Source organism: Bombyx mandarina, chromosome 12 (genome assembly GCF_030267445.1).
Source record: "Bombyx mandarina strain Sakado chromosome 12, ASM3026744v2".
Lineage (NCBI taxonomy): Eukaryota > Metazoa > Arthropoda > Insecta > Lepidoptera > Bombycidae > Bombyx > Bombyx mandarina.
Window position 1 is genome coordinate 4,370,963 of NC_143219.1, and position 22,386 is coordinate 4,393,348.

At 45.2% G+C, this 22,386-nt stretch overlaps 1 protein-coding gene across 1 annotated transcript; it reads right to left on the reverse strand.

Moving 5' to 3' along the window:
* Positions 1-10,098: 10,098 nt before the first annotated feature.
* LOC149501751 (uncharacterized) lies at positions 10,099-15,131 on the reverse strand. The gene is made up of 4 exons (XM_089731926.1): positions 15,094-15,131; positions 14,770-14,862; positions 10,886-11,113; positions 10,099-10,237 (listed from the first exon to the last, which is right to left on the reverse strand). The coding sequence occupies exons 3-4, from the start codon at positions 11,099-11,101 to the stop codon at positions 10,157-10,159; spliced, it is 297 nt and encodes a 98-aa protein (XP_089588052.1). The 5' UTR covers positions 11,102-11,113; positions 14,770-14,862; positions 15,094-15,131; the 3' UTR covers positions 10,099-10,156.
* Positions 15,132-22,386: the final 7,255 nt, after the last annotated feature.

A 22,386-nucleotide genomic window follows, 5' to 3' on the forward strand; every position in this document is an offset into this window, starting at 1 on the left:
CGGTGGGGCTTAAGCGTGCGTCCCTAAAATCGCGTGCAGAGGAATCTGTGTGGGATGCCGCGACAAAGAGAACTGCGCCCAGCTCTCCTCGGTTGCCTCCGTATTCAGGGGGTGCTGCCTTGAGAGACAGCGAGGGACCTTCTCCCCACGCCCTTTGCACTGGCAAAGGATGGCATTCAGGGGATGAGGGTTGGCTCTCCGGGAGCCTTATGAGCCGGCGGCACTTTTGTGTCTTCCGGCTGCGGGTTGCCATGTCCCCGGCTTTAGCTACAGGGGAAAGCCTTCCAGATATGGGAGGTACCGGCTCGCCGGCGTGGCTCCACACCGCGTTATGGGCGACGGACAGGCTTCGGCCACCGTCGGCCAAACCGTAAACCCCAGTCATGGGGAACGGGGCTCCTGCCTTTACTGGTCGGAGCCGCGAGGACGCAAACCTCTTCAAAAATACCCCAATCCCAAGCTCGACACCCGGCGATGGGATGAATGGCTGGAGGGATTCCAGTCCCGAGGGTGTCGTAGATCCCAGGGGACCAAACCCCTGGTTAATAAAAAAGGATCTCATGATGATGGCCAATTGTTTAAAGTTAATACCCCAGGAGGGTACCACCCGCGAGTCGGGCGGAGAATCCCTCCGTGCTTCCACCTCGGTGGAAGCACGCTGCCCCACGTACTCTGGGGGGGGCAACAATTGCCACGATGAAGGAGGCTGTGCGACGGGCAGCGGAATTCCCGTCGAACCGAGGCACTCCCCGATCGCCGGCTCGATGCGCTCTGCGCTCGCCAGCGACTCGGGTGTGATCAACCCTATCAGACTATCGATGGGGAAAAAGAGGGGACGAAGGAAGACCCCACTACCAACGTCCGACGACGGCGGCGCGTCATCCTCCAGCACCGAGGTGCCGGAAAAGACGATGACAATCGAGGAGGTGGCTCCAGTGGTTGCGGGGCCTGCCGCAACGAAAGACGCGATGCCCGCTCCCCAGTGGGCACCAGTAAGGAGGAGGGGCGCAGTGTCACCGGCGACGTCAGTGGAGTCGATGTCGACGTCGGCCGCGTCCCTGGCTAGCGGGGACGAGGCATTCCGCGACCTCGACCTTGCGCTGGTCAATCTGGCTAAGCTGCTGTCGACCGTGGCTACCAAGGGCGCCGAGCCAGGCAGCAGCTACCGAAAGAGGCTCCGGGAGGGAGCCGCTATGGTTAGAACTAAGCTGATTCCCACTATGACCAAACTCGTAGCGCAGCTTGACTTCAGGGAGAGTCGCAGTCTGGGGGACTCCCCGGCTTTGCAAGAGGGAACTCCCCTGTCACCGATGCCTAGGCTGGCACGCTCTGAGCAGCCTGTGAGGAAGATGGACACCAGCGTGCCCTCGCGGGCCGTGATGAGTGTGGCGGCGCCCATGCCAGCGCCCACTTCTGTGGCCGCTGTTCCGCGAGTGCCTACTCCCGCGCTCCCTCGCCCCCTCGCAGGGTTGAGTTAAGGCCTGCGCCGCCTCCCCGGATATCGGAATCCATACAGACAGGACGGTTAAGGCCTGTGCCAGCGCAGGCTGAGGACATTCGTTCGCCACTGGCGAGGATGGTAGACGAGTGGCCGGCGCTGCCGCGGCCTAGGCCTGCGGAGCCGCCTCTTTCACCCCCACGTGCTGTGGGGTCGCAGATGGAGGAGGGGGAGGTGGATCACGTCCCAAGCAGAGCGGAAATGATGGCCTGCATCTCGCGGGCGGTGGCGGTTGAAGTCGGCAAACACTTTGCTGGCCTCGAGGAGATGCTCCGCTCCTCGATTAGTTTCAGAAATTGCGTCCCGGTGCCAACAGCCGCGACCGCCCCACGCGACCAGGCTGCCCAGCCGACCTTAACTTGTACCCCACCCGGGAGGGTGGCACGACGTGGAGGCCGGAACCGGAATAACAGAGGTGCGGATGCCCAGAATCCCGCCCCGCAATCCCAACCACAGCCCCGTCCCCTTCCTCCTCCCCCGTCAAGCATGGACGAGGGCTGGACGGAAGTGGTGAAGCGGGGCACCCAAACATGGCGACAAACAGCAGCTCTGGCAGCTCCTCGAGGGGATCGAGTGCCGACTGCTGTAGCACGAAACACAGCGCTGGCGGCCGTGGCTGCTCCCCGCGAGGGTCGAGCACCGGCCGCTAGCAAGACGAAAAACAAAAAGAAGAAGCCGCGCGCAGCGGGGTCGGCTGCCGTTGTAGTGACGTTGCTGCCGGCCGCCGCCGAAAAGGGCCTCACCTATAATGAGGTTATGGCCCGGGCGCGCGCGGCCGTAAATTTGAAAGAAATTGGAGCAGAGGAGGAGGGCCTCCGCTTCCGGCAGACCGCCAATGGGGCGAAGCTACTGGAGTGTCCCGGTGCCGATAGTTCTGGCATCGCGGATAGACTAGTGGCGACGCTCCGCGTGGCGTTGCCGGAGGAAGGGGTGCGCGTGCACAGGCCGGTGAGGATGGCAGAGATTAGGATCACCGGCCTGGATGATTGCGCCACCAAGGAGGAGGTGGCAGCCGCGATAGCCGCTCAGGGGGGATGTGCCCCGGAGAGCGTGACCGTCGGTGAACTTCGCTTAGGGTATTCCGGGGCCAGGTCGGCGTGGGCGCGCTGCCCTGTGGAGGCAGCCACTTCCTTGGCCACTCCTCCACCGGGAAGATCGGCGGGGGATCCGGGGAGACTGCGCGTGGGCTGGATAGCGGCCCACGTGCGTCTCCAAGAACCACGTGCCTGGCGATGCCTCCGATGCTTTAGCACGGGGCACGGCCTCGCTAGGTGCACCAGCTCGGTTGACCGCAGCGGTTTGTGTTTCCGCTGCGGCCAGCCGGGCCATAAAGCGGCGTCCTGCATGGCTGACCCACATTGCGCTTTGTGCGCTGCAGCCGGACGCAGGGCAAACCACCGGGCGGGAGGCAAGGCGTGTTTCCCGTCCGGTAATAATACCGAACGCAACCGGCGCCGGAAATCAAGGCGCCGGCAAAAGAGAAGGTTGGCCAGAGGAGCACTGGCCGACGCTGTAATCCCCGCTGCGGCGCCGGCGCCGGAGGGCGGGGGCAGCGGTGAAGGGGAGGGGGCGATGGATGTGGTCCAACAGTAATGGACCGCACCTATCGCTTCCTCCAAGGAAACCTGAACCACTCCGCCAGAGCTCAGGACATGCTGTCTCAGAGCATGGCGGAGCGGTCCATAGATGTGGCTGTGGTCGCCGAGCCGTACTTCGTTCCCCCAGCAAATGATTGTTGGTTTGGGGACGACGGCGGCCTGGCGGCCATAGTCATACGAAGAGACGCGGCGATCCCCCCCTGGCGATGGTGACCAGGGGTCAAGGGTTCGTCGCGGTGCAGCTGGAAGGGACCGTCGTGATCGGGGCGTACTTCTCTCCGAACAGGCCTACCGTCGAGTTCGGGCATTTCCTGGGCGAGATCGGGGCGATTGCTCGCCGCCTCGCTCCTCGTCCAGTGATTCTCGCGGGGGACCTCAATGCGAAGTCTATCGCATGGGGCTCCCCCGCTCAGACGCTCGTGGTAGGCTACTGGAGAGGTGGGCGAACGCGGCCGGCCTCTGTTTGTTGAATAGAGGGTCGGTTGCGACGTGCGTGCGGTGGCAGGGCGAGTCTATTGTGGACGTTACGTTCGCGAGCCCGGCCATCGCGCGCCGTATCCGCGACTGGAGGGTTTTGGAGGGGGCGGAGACGTTGTCAGATCACCGATATATTCGGTTTGATCTCTCCGCCCGCTCCGCAGTCGCGGACGCCCTCGGGGACCACCCCCGTGGTGCGTCCCGGTCATTCCCCAAGTGGGCACTGAAGCGCCTGAATAAGGAGCTCCTGATGGAAGCCTCTACAGTGGCGGCGTGGGCGCCCATGCGTCCACACCCGGTCGAGGTCGAGGGCGAGGCAGGGTGGTTTCGGGACACGATGCGTCGCATCTGTGATGTGTCGATGCCCCGGATCGGCCCTCGACTTCCTAATCGCCAGGCGTACTGGTGGTCGCCCGAAATTGCGCAACTCCGCGTGGAGTGCGTTCGGGCGAGGCGCGAGTGCGCCAGGCATCGCCGCCGCCGCCTGCCGCGGCGCAACGATCCAGTTGCGTTCGCGGCGGCAGAGGCCCGGCTGCACGCCGCATTTCGCGTCGCACAGAGGGCACTGCAGCTGGCCATCAGAAGAGCCAAGGATCAACACATGGAGGGTCTCCTGGAGACGCTGGATGAGGATCCGTGGGGGCGGCCCTATCATATGGTGCGCAATAAAATGCGCCCATGGGCCCCCCGATCACGGAGCGTCTCCAGCCTCAGCAGCTGCGGGACATCGTCTCGGCACTGTTCCCGCAGGAGCGGGAGGGATTTGTCGCGCCCGCTATGGACTCGCCGCCGGAATACGACGGCGAAGTCCCTGCCGAGGTGCCCCATATAACGGGGGCGGAGCTCCGTGTGGCCGTGCGCAAAATGTGCGCGAAGGACACTGCACCCGGCCCGGACGGTGTCCATGGCCGGGTTTGGGCCTTGGCTCTTGGTGCCCTGGGGGACCGACTCTTGAGGCTTTACAACTCCTGCCTCGAGTCGGGACGGTTTCCTTCATCGTGGAGGACGGGCAGACTCGTGCTGTTGAGAAAGGAGGGGCGCCCGGCGGATACTGCTGCCGGGTACCGTCCCATCGTGTTGCTGGATGAGGTGGGCAAGCTGCTGGAACGCATTCTGGCAGCCCGCATCATCCAGCATCTGGTCAGGGTGGGACCCGATCTGTCGGCGGAGCAATATGGCTTCCGAGAGGGCCGCTCAACGGTAGACGCGATCCTTCGCGTGCGGGCCCTCTCGGATGAGGCCGTTTCCGGGGGTGGGGTGGCTTTGGCGGTGTCACTCGATATCGCCAATGCGTTCAACACCCTGCCCTGGTCCGTGATAGGGGGGGCGCTGGAACGACACGGAGTGCCCCCCTACCTTCGCCGGCTGGTGGGTTCCTACTTGGAAGACAGATCGGTCACGTGTACCGGACACGGTGGGATCGTGCACCGGTTCCCGGTCGTGCGCGGTGTTCCACAGGGGTCGGTGCTCGGCCCTCTTTTGTGGAATATCGGGTATGACTGGGTGCTGAGGGGTGCCCTCCTCCCGGGCCTGAGCGTAATCTGTTACGCAGACGACACGTTGGTCGTGGCCCGGGGGGGGAGTTTTGCTGAGTCTGCCCGTCTTGCTACGGCTGGGGTGGCGCATGTCGTCGGCAAAATCAGGAGATTGGGCCTCGACGTGGCGCTCAGTAAATCCGAGGCCATGTGGTTCCACAGGCCCCGGAGAGTGCCACCTGTCGATGCCCATATCGTGGTTGGAGGCGTCCGTATCGGGGTCGGGGTGCAGTTGAAGTACCTCGGCCTCATTCTAGACAGTCGTTGGACCTTCCGTGCTCACTTTCAGAATCTGGTCCCTCGTTTGTTGGGGGTGGCCGGCGCGTTAAGCCGGCTCCTTCCCAATGTTGGGGGGCCTGACCAGGTGACGCGCCGTCTCTATACAGGGGTGGTGCGATCAATGGCCCTATACGGGGCGCCCGTGTGGGGCCAGTCCCTGGCCGTGGGGGTAGCGAAGCTGCTGCAACGGCCGCAACGCACCATCGCGGTCAGGGTTATCCGTGGTTATCGCACCATCTCTTTCGAGGCGGCGTGTGTACTGGCTGGGACACCGCCTTGGGTCCTGGAGGCGGAGGCGCTCGCTGCTGACTATCAGTGGCGGGCTGACCTTCGTGTACGGGGCGTGGCGCGTCCCAGCCCCAGTGTGGTCAGAGCGCGGAGGGCCCAATCTCGGCGGTCCGTACTGGAGTCATGGTCTAGACGGCTGGCCGATCCTTCGGCTGGTCGTAGGACCGTCGAGGCGATTCGCCCGGTTCTTGTGAACTGGGTGAATCGTGACAGAGGACGCCTCACTTTCCGGCTCACGCAGGTGCTCACTGGGCATGGTTGCTTCGGTGAGTTCCTGCACCGGATCGGAGCCGAGCCGACGGCAGAGTGCCACCATTGTGGTTGCGACTTGGACACGGCGGAGCACACGCTCGTCGCCTGCCCCGCATGGGAGGGGTGGCGCCGTGTCCTCGTCGCAAAAATAGGAAACGACTTGTCGTTGCCGAGTGTTGTGGCATCGATGCTCGGTGACGACGAGTCGTGGAAGGCGATGCTCGACTTCTGCGAGTGCACCATCTCGCAGAAGGAGGCGGCGGGGCGCGTGAGAGACGCACAGGCCCGCCGCCGTCGAGCGGGGGCCAGGGAGGCGGATATCGCCCAAGCCCTGGCCCTCTAAGTGTTTCGGGTCCCCTCACATGTCGGCCTGGGGACCGGCGAAGGGGGCCTAAGAAGACGACGTGCAAGCTGCTCTGCACGCGTTTTATGCATGAGCATCCGGGTGATGGAAGGCCGGCTATCCTCAACCCACGCTGGTTCTGACCCAGCGGGGTATTCCGTAGGATAGACCATTCTAACCGGCGCCATCTAGGCGGGCTTCGGATAGCCTGCCGACCGAGAGGGCTGGTGGTCGTGGCGCCGACGACCGCCAGTCCGGCGTCCCGAGGGGGAGGGTGATGGGAGAGATGTGCTCCGCACTAAACGCTTCACTTTCCCCCCTTTGCCTTTTCATGAGTTTTGTCTCATGCGAGGTTTGGACGTTGGTTGTTGAGAGACAGGAGGTTTTAGTCGGTTCGACTCCGACATGCCCCGCCCTTCATCCCCAGTGAAGGGCGGAAGTCCGGCGATTTCCTCCTGACAAAAAAAAAAAAAAAAAAAAGGGTCAGTGTTAGCAACTCTCCGGTTGAGCCCCGCGAGCTCACCTACTAACGTTAGGGCGAAGCTGAAATAGCCTCTCAAGGCTATCAGCATAGGTAGGAAAAAAAAAAAAAAAAAAACTATATTTATTATAGTATTCGAAGTGGATTTTTACAATATTATCTACTTTGAGCGCTCCCATGAAATCAAAGCCTTATAATTCTGAAAATAAAATCAAAGATTAATACTTTACAGATTGCATTGTTTTATAAAAATGTTATTCACAATTTATTTTTCTGTAATGAAACGATTTGCAAATATGAAGTTATGGTATGGGCGGATTACATGCGCATTGGAAAATCTCGTTAGCCGAGTCAATTTGTTTGAGCTAATGTGATTTTAATATGATTCCAATTATCGAAATTTTAATACTCATTTACAAAACTGAGATTTGATTTCAAAACGAATTTGAAATCTGAGCTCAATAATGAGTATCCTACCCTACTAGAAAGTGAATCATTTTCGGGGGAAAAAACTAACTTTCCTTTAGGATAAACAATTTGTACTTCGGATAATACATAGTAGGCAGTAGTAGTAGGTAGTCTCCCATACTTTTTTTTTGGTCAGGAGGAAATCGTCGGACTCTCACTCTTCACTGGGGGTGGCGGGTGGGGTATGTCGGAGTCCAACCGACTAAAACCTCCTGTCGCTCAACAACCCACGTCCGAACCTCGCATGAGACAGAGCTCATGAAAAGGAAAAGGGGGAGAGTGAAGCGTTTAGTTCGGAGCACATCTCTCCCATCACCCTCTCTCTCGGGACGCCGGAACAGCCCGCATACTAACACAGTATAGAATTAAATTTTATGTCTCATAGTGAGCTGAAAGATTCCTATAGTGCTATCAGTGTAATCTGAAAATCAGTTAATTTGGTCGATTGCTAGTTAGTTTGCACTTAGCTTTGTAGCAGTGAAGTAAAAAAATCAATTTGTCTAATTACTAGAAATACATCACGATCTTCTTTACGTATACAGAGGAGCAAGAGTGTGTTTTTATTTGAAGGATGGAAAAGCTGCTACATAGCATTATTGTGACTTAGCCTTGAGGTCGACCTCAAGCGTTGAGGTGTGTTGGAGCATTCAGGTCGTGATTTCGACGGGCTTCGGCAACTACCTAGCATCATATCAGTCAAGAGCTTCGTCTAAATATTTAGTCTATTATTTTAGTAAATTTACTCTTCTGAGGCCCAATGAAAGTAAACAAGCCTATGGACCTTTTTACTTGCGCCATTTCAACAGTACTGCAGATTAAACTTTGACATTTAAGGGTCGGGATCTTGACAGTTTAAACAGTTAATAAACAGTAGGTGCATTATCTGAAGCTCTTAATAAAGGTAAGAACTACGTTCGTTGTCAAGGAAGTGGGTCGTTGAGTGTAGTCAGGATGCTGCAGTAATGAATATGCGTTAGGTTTGTTTTTGAAATTCCCAAAAAAAGTGGAATGTTAAAAAGTTTACGATTTACCAGGATAAGCTTTGTGTTATTTTATTTTGTTCAGAGATATTTGATAAACAGTATTATTAATCAAAGTTTTTTTTCCAGATTTCATTACTATTCTTGTAAACTGAACATCTAACACAGTGATTCTGAACCTTTTTTTTGTTGCGGCAAATATTTAACGATTTCAAAATTTGGCGGCACACAAAGAAAAAGATAAAAATTATTTACTTACTACCGAATGACATACATTTGCCAATTTTAACGAAAGAAAAGGTGCAGTAACTACTATGCAACACCTTGTGAATACCAACTATCACTAAAACAACACGTTTTGTACGCAGAAGTGGCAAGTGTGCGCTGACTTGAGACATATTATTATTCCTATTGCTATACACGCCGCTTCATCATAATTTGGCACTAAGAAAAACCGCGTTGCAAAGCAAATAATAAAATTTTTTTTTTTGTGGATTTCAATATATATTCATGTAAAAATATTTTTCTTTTTAAATGATATAATTTAATAATATTAACATTGTTATATATTTGCAAAATTTGGCGGCACACTTTTGAAATTTGGCGGCACACAAAAGTGCCGCGGCACAGTGGTTGAGAATCAGTGATCTAACATCTTACTGAGATAATCCTGTATGCTATAAGCAAGATTCAACGAGCTAGATAGAACAAAGATTACAAGTACCCAAGGGGAAGCTAAACTTGTCTAGTTTTTCGCAACGAATTTACCAAAAGATCTACGGTTCTGATACTAAAATTGGTCTGAAATCTTTTATAAAACTAACATGAGTTGCAGTAGCTAAAATTGTTGTAAATTCTGAAACTTTCTGAAAGCCAATTTCTGTGAAACAAGATCAAGGAAGAACATGAATTGATAAAAAACAATTACAACAACCCTTGTAGTAATTGGTTTAATAGGTATAATCAACACGGTCATATTGCCGTACCTTTTGATTTGTTTGATTTGTTTCATTCAATTTCGTTTTAAAATGATAATTTTTTACAAGTCATTGCTATTTATGGTTACAAGTTAGAAGTTATGAAATCTCTAACAACCACATCAATTTAGGCGTAGGCAGTAGTCCTTAGGTCTATCTCTGGTATTCCTGATGTAGAAAAATTAAAAAAACTCAGCAGATTTTGACAGAGCCATAGAAATACTATGTCTTTCAACTACCTGCAGCATGCTAGAAATAGTGAAAACTTAACTCGTTTGCGGCAACCCGGTAACACACTACGCGGAACTTCCCAGCGAGGTGTGGCCGGTAACCTAAATTAAGCTTTGTACAAAATGACTAGCTTCTTATGGTAATGGGATTAACACCTATCATCGAAGGTAATTAGTTCCACACATTTATATATAATGATGATTCCCAAAATTTATGATACGAATGTATGTTGTATCCTTATATTATAGAAATTATAGAGGCATCTATTTTGAAACATGGTGATACGGAGTCTTGTGAGCCACCATCACTCTGCTTTTTTCTGATGTGAAGCAGTAATGCTTTCCAGTTTGAAAATAGGGGCAGTTGTTGTACTGTAAAACCTAAGACTTAGAACTCATGTTTCAAGCTAGGGCGTGACATTTTCCTGTGAGTTCCTTCAACCGGGGTTAAATAATACAAAAAACTTAAGCATGCTACAAAACAAAGACATGTTAGATAATATAATACAATAATTTGATAATGATATGATATGATAATAATATGAATAATGATACGATAAACATAATAAATAATAGACTATAAATCAATGAATTAACTGATTGAAATACATATAATTTACAGTTTTTTACTTTCTGAAATTACTCAGTATTCAAACTTAGTTTTTAGTTTTCCCAAAAAAAAAAATACAATCGTTTTGAATGCTTGTTTCGCGTGTATTTAATATTTACTTTATTTAGAAAATCGAGTCTTCAGGACAACATTTTCATGAAATTTTCAACCTTCTGTCGAGCACTGCTGCAGATTCCTTTGATGTCCCATTCCGGGCAGTCCTGTAATTAACAATCTCTTATGCGTGTTGTACTAGATCAAAATTATCAACTATCGAACGTTATCCCTCAAGTAAAAACAAAACTGATATAAAAAAGCATTGTTTTATTCATATGACAGCTCTGTTTTGAAAATTTGCTTGTGTTGTGTATGGTTCTATGATTAATATTTCCGTTACCATTTACCAATGGTATTGGTACCAATAAGAGTATTGGACATGTGAATGTCACAATAGCTCTCCAGGAATCAAATTTCCAGTCGAATGTCTTTAGAGTTATTCAAATAGAAAAATAATAATATCTATCGCGAAGCTGCATTGTATTTCAGTTTGAAAAGTGAGACAGCCGTTATACTTTTTATTGCTTAGATGGGTGGACGAGCTCACAACCCACCTGGTGTTAAGTGGTTACTGGAGCCCATAGACATCTACAACATAAATGCGCCACCCACCTTGGGATATAAGTTCTAAGGTCTCAAGTATAGTTACAACGGCTGCCCCACCCTTCAAACCGAAACGCATTACTGCTTCACTGCAGAAATAGGCAGGGTGGTGGTACCTACCCGCGCGGACTCACAAGAGCTCCTACCACCAGTAAATCCTTCTATCTGATTTATAGTTGGTTAAGAATAAAAGTAATTATTATTTTCACCTCGGCCATTCGAGACGTAATACAAATCTTGTACTTTGCGACCTCACACATTTCTGGTTTGCCAATATTAGAAATATCTTCTTCGAAGCACTTCTTCTTTATGGCATTAACCAAATCTATCTCCGTTTTGAATGCTTCTTCAACGAAACGTAGGAGTGCATCTTTGTTTATTGAATCCTCTTCCGTCAACAAGTTGAGTTTTCTTGCGGCACACATATCTCTTTCACACTATAATGAAACACGTATAACTATACACGTATAACTAAGTTTGTTTCGAATATGATTTCCACAAATTCCTATCCGATATTATTGGTCGCCGATTTAATGTAAGAAGTCGTCCTGGCCTACAGGATAAAACGTCCGGTGCATTCGGGTCGTGCGATGCAACGGTGTCCGTAGACAAGCCGTCTGCTCTGCTGACTTGTTAAAGATCTGTAGAGAACAGTCGTCGTGGCCGAAAGGATAAGACGGTGCGTTCGTATGTTGTGACACATCGGTGTTCGAATTCCGCTGAGAAGTACCAATTTTTCTAATGAAATACGTACTTAACATATGTTCACGATTTACTTCCATTGTGAAGTAATAACATCGTGTAATAAAAATCAAACCCGCAAAATTATAATTTGCGTAATTACTGGTAGTAGAACCTCTATTAGGAAGTAGGACCTGAGTCCGTACGGGTAAGTAACTATTAGTCTAGTCAACAAGTTCAAAAACGTGTTAAATAGACATAAAGCTCCTAAAAATATGTACGATAGCTCATTGGATGCGGAATGATGTCTACAAAAATGTTTTTTAAGGGCTTATTAGCACATAAAAAATTGCGATTGTTATAAACAAAATAAGATTTAAAAAAAAAGGAATTTGGTTTTTCCTTAATAATTTCTAAAAAAATGATATTTAAGGAATTTTGAAAAAAGATCCTGAAAGAGGAGGAAATTTCCAATAAAAAAGTCCCAACTCCCGGAATTCTATCTCTATTATTTATAATTTTTTTTTAACGCTGAAAATAGCGCTCCGCGAGGTCGTTACGGCATAGGCGCGCCGTCTAAAAAGCCGGTATATCACCTAAAATAATTTTTTTATAGTATTAAATAACAATTTAAAAATTTGAATAAATTATGGTGTAATCTAAACACTTGAACGAAAAAAACCTCGGTGAAAAAAAAATTTTAAATCGATTTTTCAAAAATTTACACCATTGTTAATTAACTAACTTTTTTCCAATCTCTGTTTTTATAAATTACGGTATAAAAGTTTCAATAATTCATCTATAATTTTTTTCCTTCGTGGAGCTCTTATCATTTAAGTACTTAATAAAGAAATGCAAAAAAAAATTTTTAATCTTTATTATTTTGATAATTATAATTTTTTTTAATTAACAAAAAATTAAATTTCTAAAAAATGTTATGAAAAATAGTTTTTTTCCGTAATATCTTAATATTGCTGTTTTTTGCATCTACCATAGGTATTAATTAACATTTAAAAAAAAAAATTACGCTATTTGTTAAGAAATTGTTTATAAACAAATAAACTATTTTGGGATTTTTTAAAAAAAAAAAATTACCATCTTATTGTATACGTAAAATAATGATTTTTAAAAAAAAATTTTTCTTAAATAAATGTTTTAATTGTTTAAAATCGTTTTTTTCATATTTCAATTGTTTAAATAATTAGTTAATGTAAATGAGGTAAGTATAAATTAAAACTAGTGTATTATTTAAACAAAATTATATATTTCTATGATTTATACGTAATTAGAAAGATATTTTATCATAGAACAAAAAAGTTTTTGGGTCCGTAGCTGTATCTATATTATTCAACAAATTATAAGCTATGAAATTTCAAAAAATATCAAAAAAATCTTAAATTTTTATAAACAAATGCTTATAACTGATAAACAATAGTTACAGGATCGATTTTGAATTTATTTTAAAGATAAATAAATCTATACCAATATTATAAAGAGGAAAGATTTGTTTGTTTGTTTGTTTCGAATAGGCTCCGAAACTACTGGACCGATTTGAAAAATTCTTTTTCCATTAGAAGCCGACATTGTCTCTGATGAACATAGGCTACTTTTTTTTCAATTTTTTTTAATTTTATTTTTTTGGTTTCATGTGTGTTTTAATGTTTCCGAAGCGAAGCGAGGGCGGGTCGCTAGTCCTTTATAAAAATGACCTGAGTGTCCTTTACCGTATCTCTTATAGTTTAAAAGTTATAACAATTTATAACTTGACAAATTATGTAACGGCTGTAATTTCATTATCATATAATATCTAAAAATGCTATAAAAAATACAAATTTTTTTTTTCTATATTTTGTTATGTATGGTTGTTTTTGTTATTTTTTGTAGTTTTCGAAAAAAAATATAACGATAAATATTATTTTTTTATAACAAATTGTTAAGTTAATAAACAATGAAATTATTTATAAAAAAATGTATTGGTTTGTCAATCCGCTGAAAATTGTCAATGATGATTTTTAAGAAAAAAATAATTTCTTAACTAATTATTTAAACAATTGAAATATGAAAAAAACGATTTTAAACAATTAAAACATTTATTTAAGATTTTTTTTAAAAAAAAATCATTATTTCACCTATACAATAAGACGGTAATTTTTTTTTTTTAAAAAATCCCAAAATAGTTTATTTGTTTATAAACAATTTCTTAACAAGTTGCGTAATTTTTTTTTAATGTTAATTAATACCTATGGTAGATGCAAAAACAGCAATATTAAGATATTTCGGAAAAAAACTATTTTTCATAACATTTTTTAGAAATTTAATTTTTAGTTAATTAAAAAAATATATAATTATCAAAATAATAAAGATTAAAAATTTTTTTTTGCATTTCTTTATTAAGTACTTAAATGATAAGAGCTCCACGAAGGGAAAAAATTATAGATGAATTATTGAAACTTTTATACCGTAATTTATAAAAACAGAGATTGGAAAAAAGTTAGTTAATTAACAATGGTGTAAATTTTTGAAAAATCGATATAAATTTTTTTTTTCACCGAGGTTTTTTTCGTTCAAGTGTTTAGATTACACCATAATTTATTCAAATTTTTAAATTGTTATTTAATACTATAAAAAAATTATTTTAGGTGATATACCGGCTTTTTAGACGGCGCGCCTATGCCGTAACGACCTCGCGGAGCGCTATTTTCAGCGTTAAAAAAAAATTATAAATAATAGAGATAGAATTCCGGGAGTTGGGACTTTTTTATTGGAAATTTCCTCCTCTTTCAGGATCTTTTTTCAAAATTCCTTAAATATCATTTTTTTAGAAATTATTAAGGAAAAACCAAATTCCTTTTTTTTTAATCTTATTTTGTTTATAACAATCGCAATTTTTTATGTGCTAATAAGCCCTTAAAAAACATTTTTGTAGACATCATTCCGCATCCAATGAGCTATCGTACATATTTTTAGGAGCTTTATGTCTATTTAACACGTTTTTGAACTTGTTGACTAGACTATATAGTGAGACTTTAGAACTCATATCTCAAGATGGGTGGCGGCATTTACGTTTTTGAAGTTTATGGGCTCCGGTAACCACTTAACATCAGGTGGGAATGAGCTCGTCCACCCATCTATGTAATAAAAAAATAAGAAACAAGAAAAAAAATGTAGTAAAACGTTTATAAAGGTGCCTGCATCAACGTTGCATTAACATCTATATTTTTTTCCTTTTATCTCTAAAAAATGCGAGTCTTTTTCACTCATGTCTTCTTGCACACATCCCGTTGGAGCTTTTGTAGCTTTCAAACCGAAATTCGTGATTGCTACACGAAAGAAATATGAATCATTTTAGATATGAAATATGGTCAACGTGTGCTCTGCTAGAATGAACTATATGAATAAACTATTAACTCACCTTATCATTTGCCTTACGCTGTGTGTTGTAGCATTCCGTTATGAACTCAGAGTCAAATAGTTTTGGGTATTTTTTGACGCAGCAACTATCAATCTCGGTTATGAAATTAAAGTATAGATTAATAAAGAATTCCTTAGAAATTATAAACGATAAATTAAGTTATCGTAATTTTTAATATGGTCAATTTAATTAAAATTGACATATCGTATATTGCGGTAACGATTATTGTGCAAGCAAAACTAAACCATATCACAAAAGTGTATAAAATATTTTAGAAAATAATCTATGGTGTGCTCTTGTGAACTTTTGATTAAATAAACTTACAAGTCTCTTAAGGGGACATCCTCTGACATCTTCGGAAGATACCTTTAAAGCAAATATTGCAACTTTATATGATTGTTTTTTTTATGTATGTATAAATAAAGTGGACTCTAACGTTAGGATTTTCTGCGCTTGCGTTGTTTTGAAAAGCAGTTCGAATGGATGTAGGATATCTTTAAGACAGCCGTGACCGAAATATGCAGAAATATGCAATTACAAAATTAATTTATCTGTAGGATTGTGTGTGCTACATAGTATAAAACAAAGTCGCTTTCTCCGTCCCTATATCTGTCAGTCCCTATGTATGCTTAAATCTTTAAAACTACGCTACGGATTTTGATGCGGTTTTCTTTAATAGATAGAGTGATTGAAGAAGAAGGTTTATATGTGTAATAACATCCATTAAATAGTGGAAAAATTAATAATAAATTACAGTTTCCGAAGCGAAGGGAGGGCGGGTCGCTAGTTTACTATAAAATATAATTTAAATGTCTTTCCTTTCTTTTCACATGGTTAGTGTAGTAATTGTAGTAGATTTTTAGTTTGATGCGTAATTGAAACAAATAAAATAATAAACTTTGGTTTTAACCGAGCATCATATTGATGTCTTATATAAAATTATATCAAGAAGTAACTACAATTACAAGTTCGTAGACCTGTTGCGGTAGCCATCACAGGACACAAGCTATTTGATAGATGCCTGAATCTCGCTTACGACATTTTCAAGATAAGCTTGCATAAGTTCGGGTAGGTACCACCATCCTTGTTGTTTCACGGGGCCCGGAGAGCGCCGCCTCAGGGGGCCCACCTCGTGATCGGAGGCGTTCGCGTCGAGATTGAGGCGACCGGGTTGCGGTACCTCGGTCTCGTACTGGACGGTCGTTGGAGCTTCCGCGCTCACTTTGAAAGATTAGGTCCCCGACTGATGGCAGCCGCCGGCTCGCTGAGTCGGCTGTTGCCGAACGTCGGGGGGCCTGACGTGGTGGTGCGCCGCCTCTACACGGGGGTGGTGCGGCGGATGGCACTGTACGGGGCTCCCGTGTGGTGCCACGCCCTGACCCTCGACAACGTCGCGGCGTTGCGACGGCCACAGCGGGCGATTGCGGTCAGGGCGGTTCGAGGGACGCCTCCCTGGGACCTGGAAGCGGAGGCGCTCGCTGCGGATTACGCGTGGCGATGTGATCTCCGCTCCAGGGGGGAGCCGCGTCCCGGCGCGGCGGAAGTTCGAGTGCGGAAGCTTCAATCTCGGCGTGCCGTGCTCGAGGCGTGGTCTCGCCGCCTGGCGGACCCTGCCTACGGGCGACGGACCGTCGAGGCGATCCGCCCGGTCCTCTCGGACTGGGTGAATCGCGACCGAGGACGTCTCACCTTCCGAGCGACGCAGGTGCTTACGGGACACGGCTGTTTCGGTCGCTACCTGCACCTCGTCGCCCAGAGGGAGCCGACGCCGAAGTGCCACCACTGCAGTGGCTGCAACGAGGACACGGCGGAGCACACGCTCGCCTACTGCCCCGCTTTCGCGGAGCAGCGCCGCGTCCTCGTTGCAAAAATAGGACCGGACTTGTTGCTTCCGACCGTCGTGGCTACGATGCTCGGCAGCGACGAGTCCTGGCAGGCGATGCTCGACTTCTGCGAGTCCACCATCTCGCAGAAGGAGGCGGCGGAAAGGGAGAGGGAGAGCTCTTCTTCCCTCTCGGCGCCGTGCCGCCGCCGTCGGGCCGGGGGTCGGAGGAGGGCGTTTGTCCAGCTCCAGCCCCTATGAGAAGGCAGTCGCCTCCCGGTGATGGTCACGGGGCGACCTAAGGGGGTTGAGGCTGCGCCGCACGCTACCGTCACTCTAGCGCGCTGGCACCAGGAGGACGGGACGGCGCGTCGGCGGCTGCGGACTGCGATGCGGTCCGCATTTTCGTCGTCGCTGTCGTCGCCGAACATACTGTTGAAGAGCAACCCGGTCGGCGGTGTATCGCGTTCCGACCCGGCAGGCTGGTTCTGGCCCAGCGGGGTATCCCGGAACACCAGCGGCACCGCCCGGGCGGCCTGGTAGGGCCGCCGTACCGCGGAGACCGACGTCGTTGGTCGTCGACTATCACCTCGACGACCCGTCGATCGGGCGTCCTTGGGGTGGCGCCGCGTGTCTGGTTGTAGTGTTGACCGCGGGAACCCCCCTACTCTGAACGGGTTCTGACCCCGGACGGAGATCGGACGTCGGGTGTAAGAGTGCAGGGGAGTCGTTTAGTGGGTGGGCCCTAAAATCCTTGGGCCCGCGATCTGCTCTCAACACCTGCAGATCGTTGAGTCTCACATACCCCGCGCGCCCCCTAGGCGCGGGGACCTCGTAGGAGGTTCGGCTCCCGGCCCGAAAAAAAAAAAAAAAAAAAGGTACCACCATCCTGCCTATTTCTACCGTGAAGCAGTAATGCGTTTCGGTTTGAAGGGTGGGGTAGCCGTTGTAACTTTACTGAGAACTTAGAACTTATGTCTCAAGGTGGGTGGTGCATTTAAGTTGTAGATGTCTATGGGCCCCAGTAACCACTTAACACCAGGTGGGCCTTGAGCTCATCCACCTATCTAAGCAATAAAAAAATAATAAACAAAAGTCCCGAACAACAACATTCGGATCGAATTCATATCGAATATCACCCGCTCGGTGGAAGATCTTCCTTTTGTCGTTATGCCCATAAACCTTTGATATGTATTTGTGGTCTAAACGAATATGAGATCAGACGCCCGACGAATTGAGTAACACGACTTTGCTGGTGTTCAAATTCCGCAGACAATTTTTGAATACAACATATTAATGAATTACTTCTATAAAATCGAGTAATAAAAATCGATCCCACAAAATAAAATTTTACATTCCCACTGTTTGCGATGAGGTCTATACATAGAGCTGAAGCATCAAGATGGGTGGCGACATTCAGGTATTGATTTCTATGGGTTTCGGTAGTCACTTAATATCAGATAATCCGTAAGCTCGTTCGCCTTTTGTAGATAAGAGCGTAAGCTTGAATCGCTAATCGCGAGTAATCATTAAAAACGATCGCTGTAAAGACGACTATCATATTATGTTTTTTTTTTCCATAAATTATTGTCAAAATAATCCTATTTGGTAGTAAAAAAATCTCTAATGTGTGCATTATTTCAGTTTACATTCATGGGTTGTTGTTGGTGTCATAGCGAACCCAAAAATCAATATGGCTGTTTGTTCTATTTACAAAAAACTAATGGTCCCTCGGTAGTCGAAATTCGACTCTAATTAATTGAAATTATAAGTTTGTACACTATTAAGATTCTATTGTCAAAGACTACATCTATAATCACAGATTTCGCCAAGACTACACTTTGGACGCATATTAATAAGGACAAACAATATTCAATCTATTGTCAATTTAACCCCAAATCATAAGCAATAAAAAAAGTTTGACAATAAAAAAGAGTATTATAACTATATTTTATGTGCGTGGGTGTATGTTGTATAATGTTTTTAATAATGTACATGGTAGTGTGTGTAATGTTTTTATTATTGATTTAATGCATTTTTTACTCATAATTTAAAAAAAAATAGCATTGTGCACTTCTTATCTATATTCTCTATCTATACATCTAATATCTATATATTAATACGTGAAGCAAAAACTTTGTATCCCTTTTTACGTAAATTGCGCGGACGGAGGAGTATGAAATTTTCCACACTTATAGAGAATATAGATAAGAAGTACACAATGCTAATATTTTTTTAAAATAAGGCGTAAAAGATACATTAAATCAATAAAGAAAACATTACACACACTACATACCATGTATTTGACGCACACACGCATGCATACTATTTATTGTCAAACTTTTGTTCTAAACGTCTTTGAGAATAGACTAAATATTGTTTGTGTTTATTAATATTTTTTATAGTGTAGCCTTGGCGAATTTTGTGATTATAAAAGTATAAAATACAATAATAATAGTGTACAAACTTATTATACAATTCCAATTAATTATAGTCGAATTTCGGCTACTGCGGGACCTTTAGTATAAATAAGTCAACGTACCTGAACTACGACTAAAATAGTGAAGAACAAGACCAATCGAGACATGTCGTATTGTCCTGAAATCTCTACTAAGCTTCACTCTTTCAGTTCGTATGCTTTTTATACTAACGTACAGTATTACAACTAAACAACATTATATCAATCTAATCTTGAAAATTGACAGTTATTTTGTCACATCCGTATTTGTAATACCTAAGTGACAATGGGTAAAACTGTTTACGCTTATAATAATTTTATAACTTCCGTGATAATTTTAGTTTTGTATGAAATTGCCTCTGCCCTCAATTTATGTATGTGTAATCATAACATCGTCTATGATATACAAATTATACAGTATGCTTATAATTTCGAAAATCTATTCAATCAAACTACAAATATGAAAATTATTCAATAACAAAATAATTATTGAATTTCCTGTCGGTGGCGAGATCAGTCATCATTGTTTTCAATCTTGCCGAGTGTACTGATTTTATGATGATAGCGAACAAAAAAAATTAAGTTAATTATGTACGGAAAAAAGTACTGTCAAAATACCGCTTGAGATAAAACTACGGGAAAAATTAGGTAATGATTTAAAAAAAAAAAGATTTGGAAATATTTTGAAAACTCAGCAGTTCTGACTACAAAACGTAAAATTACAATAAAGATTCCGAATCGAGGGCCTGCCATGTTATGATAACGGGATGATGTCGTAAAATACTGCTTCAGGAAGCGAATGTAGGGTGTCGTTTCGCTCAATCGTCTTGAACAGGTATGAGTATTGCTAAACGAAATGTTTGACTTGCGACGAATATTTTCGCGAACTTACTACACAACTTTTTTCTCCCTACCAATTCGCGGATAGTCTAAGAGGCTATTTCAGCTTCGTGCGGATAGATTGGTGAGCTCACCGGCTCAACTTTAGAGCATTTGCTAACATTACTGGTGGTAGGACTTCTTGTGGGTCCGCACGGGTAGGTGCCACCCTGCCTATTTCTGCCGTAAAGCAGTAATGCGTTTCGGTTTGAAGGGCGGGGCAGCCGTTGTAACTACACTGAGACCTTAGAACTTATATCTCAAGGTGGGTGGCGCATTTACGTTGTAGATGTCTATGGGCTCCACTAACCACTTAACACCAGGTGGGCTGTGAGCTCGTCCACCCATCTAAGCAATAAAAAAAAACATTAGCCCAACCAACACCTCCCCAATCTGAATCGCGACCTGAAAGAAGTCTTGTATGTTCAATAATTCCCAATATAACAGAATGCTGAACATGTGTTGTAATTGTTATTGCATGACACCTCATAGGTTAGATTCTCATCATGTTCATCCCATGATCTGTAAGCAGAGTAAAATGTCCCTTCGGAACAAGGTGACACATTACAAAACTTGTATAAGGCCCGTCATGACTTACGCGAGTGTGGTGTTCGCTCAGGCGGCCCGCACACACATAGACACCCTCAAATCCCTTCAATCCCGCTTTTGCAGGTTAGCCGTCGGGGCTCCGTGGTTCGTGAGGAACGTTGACCTACACGACGACCTGGGCCTCGAATCAATTCAGAAATACACGAAGTCAGTGTCGGAACGGTACTTCGATAAGGCTATGCGTCATAATAATCGCCTTATCGTTGCCGCCGCTGACTACTCCCCGAATCCTGATCATGCAGGAGCCAGTCACCGTCGACGCCCTAGACACGTCCTTACAGATCTATCAGATCCAATAACCTTTGCATTAGATGTCTTAAGCGCTAACACTAGGAGTAGGCTTAGGAACCCCGGTAACCGTACTCGTCGAACTCGACAAAGAGGTCGACGTGCAACCTAACCCATGCATCAGCCCGCTGAGTTTCTCGCCGGATCTTCTCAGCGGGTCGCGATTCCGATCCGGTAGTAGATTCATTCGCGAAGCAATTGCTCTTGAGTTGTTAGGTCTCCTTCGGAGGCGTTCGGGCAGTTGTTAGCAAATCCCACCCCTCCTGGCTGAGCTTTTGCTCGCCTACCTGTTCTGGTGAAACTGGAAGGGCCTTCGGGCCACCAGTAATCTTTCAATCATAAAAAAAAGTTTAGATTCTGTTCAAGCTCACCTAAGGCTTACAGACTCAATTTGAGAGAATTTGAAAATACTAGTACAAGTAAGAGCAGTGATTCGCAGAATCTACCACCGGACCGGAATGGCGACCTACTGAGAAGATCCAGTGAGAAACTCAATGGGCTTACTATACTCTAGGATCAAATTTTATATAGGGAACATTTTTATTATCACCTCTTTTGATCATCTCATTCATTGATTACTAACCATAACTACTCTATCCTTATGATCAGGACCGATTCCTGGATTTTTCCTACTAACACATGCGTCTATAGATAAATACACCAACTTACAACTAAATAATAATTTCAGTCTTTTCTTTAAGCATTGAAAAATATTTGAGTTCGTAGTAGATCAATCACTTAAAAGTTACACAAACGTTTGAGATGAACCACCTTGATAAAATTATTTCCGACCAATTACAGAGTTATATACTGAGAAAACAGTTCCAAACGAAGTATGCTAGATATGAAAATCAATGCATACTAGTCTGCACTAAAAGTATCGGGAATGGAATATTTCCACTGTTCCTGTCATATTAAAATCTTTTTAATTGAAAACTCCTTGGTTATAAAGATCGAATACCATTTATTTATTTAAAAAAAGATTCTCGGTCTTGTCGCGAGGTTTTGTCAAACTTGTTTAGTCGTTGAGAATATGGAATTGACTCGAGAAAATTCAAGAGCGATGATTTATTATGACTTTCGAAGTGGTTTAACACAAAAACAGTGTGTTGACCGGATGATTTCTGCATTTGGTGATGAAGCCCCATCCAAAACCACAATTTATCGCTGGTTTGCTGAGTTTCAACGAGGACGTATCAAGCTCAGTGATGATCCCCGTCAAGGTCGTCCAAAAACTGCAGTCACCCAAGATAACGTTGATGCTGTGCGTAAGCTGATTGAGGAAGATCGACATGTGACATACCGCGAAATTCAGGCAACTTTAGACATTGGCATGAGTCAAATACAAATAATCTTGCATGAACAATTAGGTGTAAGAAAGTTGTTTTCCCGATGGGTACCCCATTCGCTCTGTGAAGAGCCAAAAGCGGCTCGCGTTACTTGGTGCGTCAGAACTCTCGAAAGATTCCACGCAGTACCCTCAAATCCTGTATACAACATTGTATCAGGTGACGAATCCTGGATATACGCGTACGAACCCGAAAAAAAAACCAGTCACGAG